The sequence below is a fragment of the Lemur catta genome, chromosome 1 (assembly GCF_020740605.2).
Source record: "Lemur catta isolate mLemCat1 chromosome 1, mLemCat1.pri, whole genome shotgun sequence".
Taxonomy (NCBI): domain Eukaryota; kingdom Metazoa; phylum Chordata; class Mammalia; order Primates; family Lemuridae; genus Lemur; species Lemur catta.
In genome coordinates, this window is record NC_059128.1 from 214,524,681 (window position 1) to 214,537,801 (window position 13,121).

Consider the following 13,121-nt stretch of genomic DNA (forward strand, 5'->3'; position numbering starts at 1 on the left):
ATCTTGGATGCAAAAAATTTAGTAGATTTTCATGTTTAGACTTTGTATCTCAAATAAACTCTTTGTATCCTTCCTCCTCCTTTCCATATCCATCCTACAACCTACCATGTCTTATATTCCAAATACTCATATATTCCATGAGTTGTCAACTCCATGTCTTGTGTCTTGGCTTCTCTCATTCTCATCTTTGGTCATGCAACACAAATATATTGAGCATTTACCATGCACCAAGTATTGGGCAAGATGCTGTCTATGCAGGTACAGAACTCATCCACCCCCATTGGCTTCCATAGGAGTTAATTTTCTAAGGGAGGAGCTCTGCATGAAAATAGAATATGTAATGAAGTAATTTCAGTAATGACAGGGTGGGAAAACTGCTATGAGAGTACAGGTGAATTCTTCATATTATTTCCTGTGCCTAAAGTGTTTCTTTCTCACATGTTCCTTCCTTCTCAATAGCTGTTAATATTCTACTTGTCCTTTAAGATCCAGCCCAAATATTCCTTCTTCATTAAATTTTCTAAATGTTTTCTGTTTGATCTTCTTCCATACTTCCCTGCCCCTATATGCCTTTTATAATATTTGTTTTAATCCCCCACCAAGTGAGGAACTCTGTTGTTTCCATTTTTGTGCCTTCACACAGTTCTTTACACATTGTGTGTTTCTTGAATGGAAACACTTGTTCTTACTTGTCATGACATTCCTCCACCCACAACCCTCCCCTCCCCACATGATTCATTTCAGTTGCAGGATCTCAAAGTCATTTCTTGTGTTGTTCTTCACCTATAGGTTGTGGTCAGTTGCCACAGCAACTATTGCGTGATTGAAAACTTGCTTTTCTACTTAACTTCTGTCTTTTGAGAATGAGGAACTAATGGGTCAACTAGAAGGATTGTTTGCCTTCTAATTAGACAAATGTCTGCTTCATTGTGGAAATTCACTTATTTTTAACTCATTTCTTGTCTTTGGAAACATGTTTTCTATTCTTTGGGTATCCAAATCATTGTTCATATCTGTTTTCTTCTGGATTCCAAACAAATGGTTTTGAAATCATTCCAAAATTTGCAGAATTTATTTTTAGAAATCATTTATTATGTTTCAAAATAACCTGTGTGTCTCAGGTACATCTGCTGAAGGGTCTAGAGATGGAGCTGCTTATAAGAAAAAGAGAGCACTAACCCGATGCTACAGGCTAAAGTTAATCGGGATTTATACTTCAACAATGCCCCGAAATTACCCACATCACATATATTATTTAGAATATAAAATACTTCCCTCATTTCCTTTTCTAAAATACTTTAGGCCTAATAGCTTTGACACAGCTATATAAAATTCATTTTAGCACATTCTTAAGAAACGCTGTTGACAAGTTCAGTAATAATAATTTACTTCTCATCCCAAAAAGTATGACTTTCCAGTTTCCACTGACTACAGTCTGATTTAAGTGATAGAGCTATATCACAGTCTCAATGCCGGGGCTGGCTCCAGGCATGGCATACACGCAGGCCCCCTGTATAGGATGAGGAAACAGTATCAGGTGAAACTAAAAACAAGGGCTTTAAAACAAGTAGATCTAGGTTCAAATTCTAGCTTCAATACTGCCTAATGCTGTGATCTTAACCTTTACATAACTTTTTAGGCCTTTTTTCTCATCTATGAAGTGGAAATAAGAGCATTACAAACTTGGCATGTTTAGAACAAGGATCAGATAATACAGTACATGTTAAGTGCATGTCTCAGTATAATTTTTATAGCCTCACCTCAATACTGAAGAGAGATGTTCATTCTTACTTAAGGAGCTAGAGAAAGAACTTTATCCAGCCATCTGGAAAACAGTTCCAGCTCTGTATGTGTTATCTAGAATAAGTCTTTATCTGTCTCATTCTTTCCATCTATAAAACTAGAGCATATTTACTCTGATCTATCTACACAGATATTTAAGAACAGCTAAGCAACAAATGAGGGAAAAAAAATCTTTGAACTATTTAAATTAAAAGTGCCATAAAAATTAAATAGATTTCTATAGATATTATAATGTAAACTAAGTCTGACATAAATTTATTATAAAAGTACAGGCCTTTGTGGCTTTATCCTTTGTGATAACCTAAGGGTATTGAAATCTTCTGCTCATGTGACAAGTGTCTGGAAGCACTGCTTATCCAAGCAGGGGAAATTGCATTGAGAACATAACTTACCTAAGCTTATATTAGCTTCTTCTTGATGATCTTTTCCATGAAACAAAAGTTCAGTGCTGTTCTTAAAAGATATACTTCCTGTGACAAAGAATTACAAAATGTGCCTCTTAGTATAACTGTCATATTTCACTTGATCCTAGCCAAAAGGCCAAGAAGTGATTACTGTCATATTTCAAAACGCATACTCCAGAAATTGAAGTAAGGAAACTTCAAGTATACAAAAATTAAATATATGAATACAGAAAATTGAGAGGATAAGTCAGTGATAGTCTCAAAGAATTTTAAAGATTTAGAGGGCCTTAGAGGTATCCTAATCCTTTTTGCCATAAATCAATTATTGATGTTTAAAAGAAAAAGAAAAAATTTTATCTAACAGTAAATGTTCAACATATATTTTTGTCACACATGCTGTATTGATTTTTTTTCTCTAAAACAAAAATAAATAGTGAGAAAGCCAATTAGTAAGGCTGAGAGATCCAAAACAGGATTATAGTTATGGTGAATGATAGTTCAACCTCAAAATTTTAAAATCAAGAGTTATATAAAAATATTAATCAGGAGTAAAAATAAACTCTTAGCTCTTGGTAAGGCTCATAAAACATCTTATATTTTTAGATTTTAGAGTCTGTAATACTTAATTATACAAATGAGACGAAATAGAAGAAAAACACAAAGAAGTTTAGAAGTGATTGATAAAGCAAATTCAATAGGATGATCAAGAATGCCAAAATCAGACATCTAAATTGGTGCCTAGTTTATCAGACAGAGTGACTGGATTCCCGAATTAATGCAGGGTGTCCCAAAAGTTGCCATACATGGGGAAAATGGGAAATTATACCAAAATGTACCTTTATTTATAAAATATTCATTACAAAACCTCACAAGGTTTTTCCTTTGTATGGAGACTTTTGGGACACCCTGTATAATCAGTGGGAAAATGTAGAAAAAGGAAAAATAATTGTTTTCTAAACAGCAGGGCTTGCAATTTTTAAGTTTCCTTAATCATTATTACAAAAACTTTAACTTTGCTTCATTATAAACGTGGGATTTGAATTTGAATACTGGATCCTGAGACAGTAAGTCTGTGCTTTTGAAGTTGTATCTTAGTTTACAATTTTAATTTCTCTTTTGCAGAAGAGATAATGATATTTATTTCATTTATTCTTTCAAGAAACATTGTCAAATACTTGACCACAATAATTTTGTAAAAAAGTGCAGCATAGATATTTAGATGTTCTGTGCAAAATTAGATGTGAGTGTGCATGTGTTTGTATATTTTCTATGCATGTATCTAAGCAGCAAACATCTTTATTGATTTATTTATTTTTTACTTTTTCTAGGGCTGTTATAAAATACAGGATTTTAATAATGTAATACCTGAAGGTATGAACTTGAGTTTTCTCATTGCCTTAATTTCAAATAATGGAAATTACACATGTGTTGTTACATATCCAGAAAATGGACGTACCTTCCATCTCACCAGGACTCTGACTGTGAAGGTGGTAGGTAAGCATGATTTGCATTAAGTACACACAACAAAAATGGAATAATCTTGTTCTGGCTCTTAATAGTTTATTATGCAAAAGTACGTAAACTCTATAAAGAAAGAGACATATGTTTTTAGTTCACTCCTCTATTTCCAGCACCCTCAACAATTCCATGTACCTAATAAGCATTCAATAACTGTAGGTCAACTGAATGAATAAGTGAATGAATGACGTAAAGGCAGTTTGGGGAATAAAAAGAGTACCAGAGAGATCTGTGTTCAAATTATATCACTGCCATTTATTAGCAATATGACTTTGATCAAGGTCTCACTGTCCTTATCTGTACTCTGAGACTAAGGCTACCTAACATTCAGGATAATTGAGAATATTAGAAATAGTATTCATACTGCACTAATGTAGTTTCAGATAAGTGATAGAGACTCAATGAAGGGTAGTTAATAATATTGTCAAAAAAGTGTGTTACTTGGATTAAGTAAACTCCATTTTTCTATGTACTGAAGCTGCTGTGGCTACTGCTGAAGGTGTTTGCTGGTAGTATTCACCTTTGCTTTGCGCTGAAAGAACAGGGGGTAAGAAACTAGGAATGTGGAAAGGGCAATGCCTGGACAGAGACGACAGGCACCTGGCAAACCCAGAAATCCAGAGAACTGGCATCAGGATATGTGGCTTTGGGGAGTGAGCCCTAAATACCACTGTGTGCACTGTATTAAAAATGATAGTATATCTGAGTAATAATTTGTCAGATCCCATCTTTTAATAGGTGGAAACACTGAAGCCCACTGACAGGAAGTAACCTGTGTAGAGACACTCCCTGAGTTAGTGGAGGAATTAATTCTAAATCCAAGATCTCTGTTCAGGGCTTTTTCTACTAGTCTAACACCAGATTCAGTATAAATTACAAAAATGAAAACAAACAAACAAACAAAAGAAAATACCACACACACATAAAAAAGCACTTGAACATAGTGCAAATAAAATTCAAATCAATTTTGTAATCACTTCTTACTTTCTAAATAATCCCACGTTGGGGATTAATTCAGAAGAAAAAAGCAAACTAAATTTAGATCTTAACATGAATGTATTTTAGAAGTCAAACAAATAATCTAACCTATATTCATGTTGGCAGTTGTTTCTAGTATGTATACTTAAATGCATCGATTTTTGGAAAGTTGGGAACGAGTGTACTTGGTCACTAATTTATGGATATAAAAGTTGACCGAAACAGATGGTAGTTGGGAGGTTCTTTCCAACTTTCAAGCAACACAAATTTGCTTTTTAAAGCTGCAAGATATTGAGTACTTATTATATACCAGTAGTGGATGCTTTAATATACATTACATAATTTATTCCTCATGATGAAACTGTAATGTGAGTTTTAATTATTACTAAAAAACCCCTTCAAGATATTTTTATTTTAATTTAGGAGTATAGAATGTTATAAAGAGCAGCAGTCTCATAAATGAACTGTCATCTGAAAAGTAGACATCAGGTAGACTAATTACTGCTGGCCTTAAAATTGTAATTTTGAGTTTTCCATTTACCTATTCATTCATTTGAAACTTACTTAACCAGGTCCCATACTAGAGACTTTGGGCATATTGATGAGAAATATAGAGAGGAGGAACAATTGATTAAGACATGAAAGCAATTAGTTATTATGTAGTATAAGAAGTCTAAATTTCCTGTAAGGTACACACTACATTCTAAGGTTGGCCATCATTCCTGTTTTTTTACCAAGCTTAAAATGAAACCTTGTGTCTGAAAGTTATAACAAGCTCAGAAGATGATGGTGGTTGTAACATTATTTCATTTAGAAAATATAAAAATACATTTTGTTTTGAAGCTGGGTACTAAACTGGAATAGCAACTACACCCCTGAGAATATAGCAGTTGTGCCCTTCCTTTACATTCCTTTGTTGTTTCTTTAGAATCTTAATTGTTTTTTTTTATCCTGAGAGATTAAATAATAGACTTGTTAAAAAAAAATGAAACTGTAACCAAAATTTTAAAATAAAGTTTTTTAAAAATTATAAAAAAAAGAAGTTTATCTCATGTAAGCTTTAGAAAACAAGAACACTGGTTGAACAGTCTATCCTGAAACATGGAGGATACTCAATATGTTTTCTTTGTTTCTTTGTAAAGGAAAGACTGTTTTTCTACACTCCCAACACTTCTGTCACCAAATGTGTGGCTTTTTTATACCAAGCAATTCTCCAGTTTTCTGAGGACACCAACAGTGTGTCCTCCAATTTATTTCAATTTGACACTAACTGCCCCGAGTTAGCACAGACCACACAGGTTAAGGGCTCAGTCCCACAAGTCTGCCCTACCCCCCACTTCAGATGCCACGTGGGTCCCCAGGTTACCCACACTTCTGTCTGACTTGGCTACAAATTGAGGGTTTCTACCACTTCCTTTTGAGTTTCTGTGATTTGCTATAATAGCTCACAAAACTCAGGGAAACACTTTACTTATACTTAACAGTTTATTATAAAGGATCTTATAAGGGATTCAAATGAACAGCCAAATGAAGAGATACATAGGGGGAGGTCTGGAAAGGTCCCGACTGCAGGAGTTTATGTTCCTGTGGAGTTGAGGTGCTCCACCCTCCCTGCACCTGGATGTCTTCACTAACCCAGAAGCTCTCCTAAACTCATTGTTTAGGGTTTTTATGGAGGTTCCATTACATAGGCTTGTTTGAATAAATCATTAGCCATTGGTGATGAATTCAGCCTTTACCCTTTCTCCCCTCCCTAGAAGTTTGGGAGTGTGGCTGAAAATCTCAGCCCTTTAATCATGTCTTGGTGTTTCTGGCTACCAGCCCTCGTCCTGAAGCTATATAGGGACCTTACCACTGGTCATCTCAATAGCATATAAAAATCACTTCACTCATTACTCTAGAGATTCCAAGGGTTTGAAAAGCTTGTTTGTGCGGAATCTGGGACTGAGACTAAATATTCTAACAAAAGATGCCCCTATTACCCATATCACTCAGGAAATTATTAATACAAGGGTTTTAGGAACCTGTGTCAGAAACTGCAGGCAGAGAACAAATATATATGTTTCCTATCATGTTATGCTTTTTTTGCTTGTTTTAAATGATTGAGTATATATTAGACTGTGGGCCTTCTTAAGAAAAATTGACAAACTATGCCAGGAAATTGGGCAATTGTTCACGGAAGAGCAGACTGTTGAATAAGACTCTGTAATTTAACAGCATCCCCCTTTATTTCCTCTCTGCCACAGGCTCTCCAAAAGATGCAATGCCCCCCCAGATCCATTCACCCAATGATCACGTGGTCTATGAGAAAGAACCAGGTAATTATAGCTGAGTCTCCAGATTTCATTTAGATTCTCTTAATTATAAGGAATAAATTGTCATTAAGTTAGTGCAAGAGAATAGACTATTGTAAAGAAACACATGAATTGAAACTGAAATATTTTCAGAAACCAAGACAGCTCTAGGGATCAGTTACTTCATCGATCTCATGGCCAGCTCAGGAATTTTTTGCTTCTCATTCAGCATCTGCTTCCTTTTTCCTCTGATATCAGTCTTCCTCTGCTGATTAGTCATTTTTGTTTGATGCGATCTTTAGCATGTACAAGGCTTTGGTTTGCCCGGGCTGCAACATAAGCACAAGCTGCTTCTCCACTATTAAAGGGCAGGGGCTGGAGCTTGGAGGCAGGACTGTGTATATAATAGATAACAACCGATAAAATTAGTCTATCTTGATTCAGAACACTTTTGAATGTTTAACATGGCTCTCTGGGTCTCCTTTTAGTTTTCATGGTTTTTCATTTTAGACACAAATCATTTATAATTGATCAAATAAGGGATTTGTTGTTCTTCTGATTCAAAGCCTCCCACAGTCAGGTGAATAGAAAGCCATAGAAAATTTTAACATTTTCTATGTTATATCCTTTCCAATAAAGTCATTCCAAACCCAATGAGAGATGTCAGCCTAAATAACAACAGAAAGAATAGCTCTACATAAAAAAAAAAAAATTACATTGATTCAGTAATGAATGACAGATTGCGATCCAGGAAGACTAGTGCCATGGCACCCCATTGGAGGAGCACAGGCGTACCTAGGAAGCAAAAGAAGGTAGGTGTTTTTAAAGGCAAAGTGAGGAAGGTTACATAAGTTGTTCTGAAATAATTAATAACAAAGGTAGTATCAATCCAAGATTGCATAGGCAATTGCTGTGCAGACACCCTCACAGAAGTATTCTTTGTGTAAGGTTACACTTGCCTTTGTGCAAGGTAGTGGTTTCCAGAGAGGCCTTGTAGTAATTTTTGTAACAGGCATGTGTGCATGGGAGCCCCTTTTATACGGCCTCCAGACTGACTCCATTTTGTTAGGGTTTGGCACAAATGACTCCATTTTGATTCTGACAACCTTCACAGAAGTATAAAAGAGCATTTGTTTAAAATGTGCTAAAAATAATAGTGAGTGATCAGCATAGGTGGAAAACAAAGTCCCAAAAACACAATTAAGATGAGTTTGCAAATGTGATTTACCTTGCAAAGAAACAGAACACAGTAAGGGGTCTGGCAACCTCAAATGGACTGAATTTCCTAGAATTAGCTGTGGCTTTGTATAGTAATATGAATATATTTCCTGCTGTCAGGGTAAACCCTTATTAATCACCTAAATATGTTTTGTCTATCATAGTATACTTACAAAAACATTCCCAAATTCATGTTCCCTTTATCTTCCTTGGGGACAGGAGCTGGGAAGCTTAAGAACCTCGTGTTGGAAGGAGGCTACAGTATGACCACTCAGTCAGATAAACCTAAGTTGAAATTAGGGTAATGATATAATTTGCCATCTAAAACCAGATACTTTTTGAGACGAAAACAGTCAATATTTCATAGGTAGCTAGAAAAGGAGGCATAAAACAGAACTGTTCTGGGCAAATTGAAATGGAAGATCAGTCTACATCAAATCCTGGCCTGACACTTAGTAACAATTTTACCTAGAAATATCACTTAACGTATTTAAGCTTCAGCTTTCACATTTATAAAACATGAATTTAAAAAATATCTTGTAGTGTTTTAAGATTAAATAAGAACATTAATAGGTATAAATATTCAGTATAATAAGTTATGCAAAGTTGATCTCAGTATGTCACTAGTGCTTCTGCTGCTGTGGTTATGATTCCTATTTTCTGTCTAAGGATCTCCCTAGCCTCATGTTCTATCTCAGAAGGATATTATAGCTGGGTGGAGTAGCTCACACCTATAATCCTAGTACTCTGGGAGGCCGAGGTGGTAGGATTACTCAAGGTCAGGAGTTGGAAACCAGCCTGAGCAAAACTGAGACCACGTCTCTACTAAAAATAGAAAAAAATTAGGCAGTCAACTAAAAACAGAAAAAAAATTAGCTGGGCATGGTGATGCATGCCTGTAGTCCCAGCTACTCGGGAGGCTGAGGGAGGAGGATAGCTTGAGGCCAGGAGTTTGCGGTTGCTGTGGGTTGCTGTGAGTGAGGCTGATGCTACAGCAGTCTAGCCCTGGCAACAGAGCAAGACTCTGTCTCATAAAAGCAAACAACAAAAAAAGGATATTATAGAATTTGCTATTTGTAAATTGTCTTAAAATTTATTAAATGCACACTAATAGCTTGAGCATTTTGGGACAGGACCTCCTCAGCCTGTTCTCTCAGTGGTGGTTGTCCCATTTTCCCTGGGTGAGGGAAATAACAAAGAAGACAAGCAGTATGTGGTGGTTTAAGGACAAAAAGGATATTGTCAGAGCATTTTTTTTTTCTCTTGTTTATTTACAGTTTATTGAAATATCACCTAATAAAGAAACCTACTCAATAATATACGGCTTTATGAATTCCCACAAAGTAAAGACAAACCTTGTAACCATCACCCAGTTCAAGACACAGAGCATTATTAGGGATCCAGAAGATCCCTTCATGCCTCTTCTCATCACTATTCTCTTTAAAATATAAACATTTCTCTGAATTTTAAAACCATAGATTATGTTGCATGCTTTTGAAACATATAAATGCTATCATAGTGTTTCTTGTCTTTCTCAAAAGTATTTTGTTTTTTTTGTTTTTTTTTTTTTATTTCAGCTCATCATGGGGGTACATAAGTTTAGGTCATATACATTGTCCATGTCCCGCCCATCCCCCCGAGTCAGAGTCCCTAGCGCGTCCGTAGTGGGCCTGGCACTCATCATGTAGTCATACCTCCATCCCCTCCCCCCCCCCACCTCCCCGGGTCTGCACCATTTTAAAACAAATACTGTCATTTTAGAATATATGTAGATTGTATTAAAAAATGGTCACTCTGATAATTTCATATAAAGTTGATGGTCTTTTTTTCTTGGTTTTGTTTGTTTGTTTTAGAATGAAACATGACACATTACCTTATGGTAGTCCACTACAGAATTACTCATAAGTAGGGTTTTAGGTACATGTAACTTTGGTAGCTTCTGATTAGCCATAGAGTATGATCCAACATAGCCATGAGAGGTTTACAAACTGATGAGTTAACTTCATCTTTCTGGTTTTTTTCCTTTTTTTTTTTTTATTTTTTTTTAGGTGAGGAGCTACTCATCCCCTGTAAAGTCTATTTTAGTTTCCTGAAGGACTCTCGCAATGAGGTTTGGTGGACCATTGATGGGAAGAAGCCAGATGACATCACTATTGATGTAACCATTAATGAAAGGTATCACGGGGCAGGCAAGGGGGGTGACTAACCTTTGTTTCTCAGTCTAATGAACTCTGATGCATAATACTTAATGGGAATAAAAATTCTCATTTTTACCTATCATTAACGAAAGTCAGCAAGATTTTCAAATCTTTGGTGGCTGCATCCCTAAGTAGGGTTATTGGACTTGCAATCTAAGGAAGAAATGCTGCCTGATGGCCATTAAAGAGTTGAATTAGTATGTCCTGGGCTAGGCATCTTCATCACAGTCTGTCCGTAGGGCATGCATCCTATTGTCTTAAGCCCAACAAGGTTCACACATTTATGATAAACATTCGGAAGTAAGGGAAATAGATACCTTACGTGAATGAAAAGGCCACAGTATAGGGTTGTAGGTGGATACATCAAAGCCTGTCAGTGTAGTTGTGTTCTCTTTCTCAATCCTGGAGTCTGGACCTATGTATTTGTGCTTCAAATAATCATATTTAGTTTCTTGTGTTGCAGTGAGCATGTATTTCCTACCTTCCTCTTTCTTAATTCACATAACCTATATGTTGTATTTATCATTAATGATTTTTAAAATATTAGATAAATATATTTATATTCTTTAAATTTTAAAGAATGGGTGGAAATATAACTCACTCTTAAAGTAACAACCCAGGTCATATTATTCCTAAATAACCTGAATTTTTAAGGGGATTGGCAGAGAGGAAAGTGTGGGTCTTTGAAGACAAAAGGTTCCTCAGTAAATGAAGTATACCATTACCACAGAGCAATTGGTTTGTTGTAACAATTAATAAAAATTCACAGCTGATCAACTATCTGAACAAAGTAGTTCCAAGACCTTACGCTCTATCACATATGTGCAAATAGAACTTAAGCTACTTGAATTTCTAGAATTCAAAAAATATGTCTTTCATATTAGTAAGCTCAGACTTTGTGCAGAAATTATAAAATTTCTACTTTTCATAAGGTACTTAGTCCCTAACAAGGTACATTTTATAGGAGTAACAATGATAGAGCAGACATTTGAATACAATGAGATGAATACAACCGGGATACTTCCCAGTTGTATTGGCTATTATGAGAGGATTTAATAGGGGATGCAGGCAGTTTTAGGGGATTAAGTAGTGCTTCTCAGATGATATAGTACCTATATCAAGATTTGAAGAAAGAATAGAAATTAGCTATGTAACGAAATGGAAAGAATGTTCCTGGTAAAAGAAGTGTGCACAAGGGTTTGGAAGTCAGAGAAGCAGACAATATTCAAAGGCATAAAAGGGCCTTCCTGAAATTGGAGTTCGCTTTTCGCAGAAGAAAGTGATGAAAGATGTGGCTGTAGGCTTAGAGGGAACATTATTGATCATTTTAGGGATTCTGAACATTGTGCTTCCCGTCTGCACAATAATAATAAACAAAAAATAAGGAAAGTCAAGTTGTTCCTTCTTGCTGCTATTGAAACACATACTCAGTGATCACAGGACAGCAGTGGAGTTAAGCTTTGGTTAAATCAATCTGAGCTCTTAACCAAACTCCTATGACTGACAGGAAGCCTAATCGAAAGGAGAACCTAAATGGCAGGCAGCTGTAGGAGAGAGATTTTTTTTTCCACTTTGAGCAAAGTAGTTCAAAAGGATTTTAAATCTTGATCTTGGACCCAAAGTATTTGATCTCTGACTCACTGAGATTTGGATATATTTAGTTTCACAAAGTTTACTTGCTCTGAGCAGTTTCCTCTTTGTATGTTAGGATTTAACCATGAGATTTCAGAATTTTGACCAAAATACTCGACCTATGTTTAGAATCCAAGCTTTGAGAATCGCTGAAATGCATCAGCTATTCCTGTGGGATAACAATAATAATCTATATTAATATTTATTAAGCATCATTCTAATATTTATACATTAACATACTCAATGTCAGAATTCTTGAGTAAATTAATTCATCTAATGCACTGTGGGGGCATTACTGCTTGCCTTTTCTACAAAAGAGGAGCCTAAGACATGGAAACATTAGTTACCACCCCAAAGTATATAGCCAGTAAATGACAAAAACCTGGATCAAAACCCAAATGGGCCTGGCCCCAGAAGCTTCTCTCTAAACTAATACAGCATCCTGTCTCAGAAATTTAAGCTAAGGAGACCCTTTGTTTTGAAGAGAGAGCTATAGTAAGAAGTCAGCATTGAGATTTGATCTAGACATTGGAATAGTGTGTAGTATAGATGGTAAAGTATAGTACTGGAATCCTTTCATAACCGCTGCTTTCCAGGCAGCACAGCTTATCAACGTTCCCTCTGCCCTCACCCGGGGTGACTCTGTGGTTGCTTCTTGTCTGATTCATACACAGTGCACAGCCCTTGAGTCTCACAGATTATCTTATTTTTTCCCCTATTTCTAGTATAAGTCACACTAGAACAGAAGATGAAACAAGAACTCAGATTTTGAGCATCAAGAAAGTTACCCCTGAGGACCTGAAGCGCACCTATGTCTGTCATGCTAGAAATGCCAAAGGGGAAGTTGACAAAGCTGCCAAGGTGAAACAGAAAGGTAATGGATGCACTCAGCCGATGAACTTGTGAAATCCAAATGTAACATTGTGGGGAATAAGGACAATAGGAGAGATTAAGAACAAGAGAGCTCCAGCACCTAGCACAACACCTGACACATAGTGATGAATCAAAGTTGAATGGAAAGTCTTGACAGAAAGTTTCTGTTTATGTAAAGATACTAAAAATATTCTTTCTGATAG

At 35.9% G+C, this 13,121-nt stretch overlaps 1 protein-coding gene across 3 annotated transcripts in view; it reads left to right on the plus strand.

Annotated features, from left to right (window-relative positions):
* Positions 1-13,121, plus strand: part of LOC123630388 (interleukin 1 receptor accessory protein) — a 133,359-nt gene that overhangs the window by 95,754 nt on the left and 24,484 nt on the right. For 2 of the 3 annotated variants that reach the window (XM_045539930.1, XM_045539931.1), the window contains 4 exons: positions 3,536-3,701; positions 6,950-7,021; positions 10,264-10,390; positions 12,771-12,919. In XM_045539930.1, the coding sequence (XP_045395886.1) occupies positions 3,536-3,701; positions 6,950-7,021; positions 10,264-10,390; positions 12,771-12,919 (514 nt within the window). The remainder of the gene's footprint in view (positions 1-3,535; positions 3,702-6,949; positions 7,022-10,263; positions 10,391-12,770; positions 12,920-13,121) is intronic. The other variant, XM_045539929.1, reaches the window with a different exon arrangement.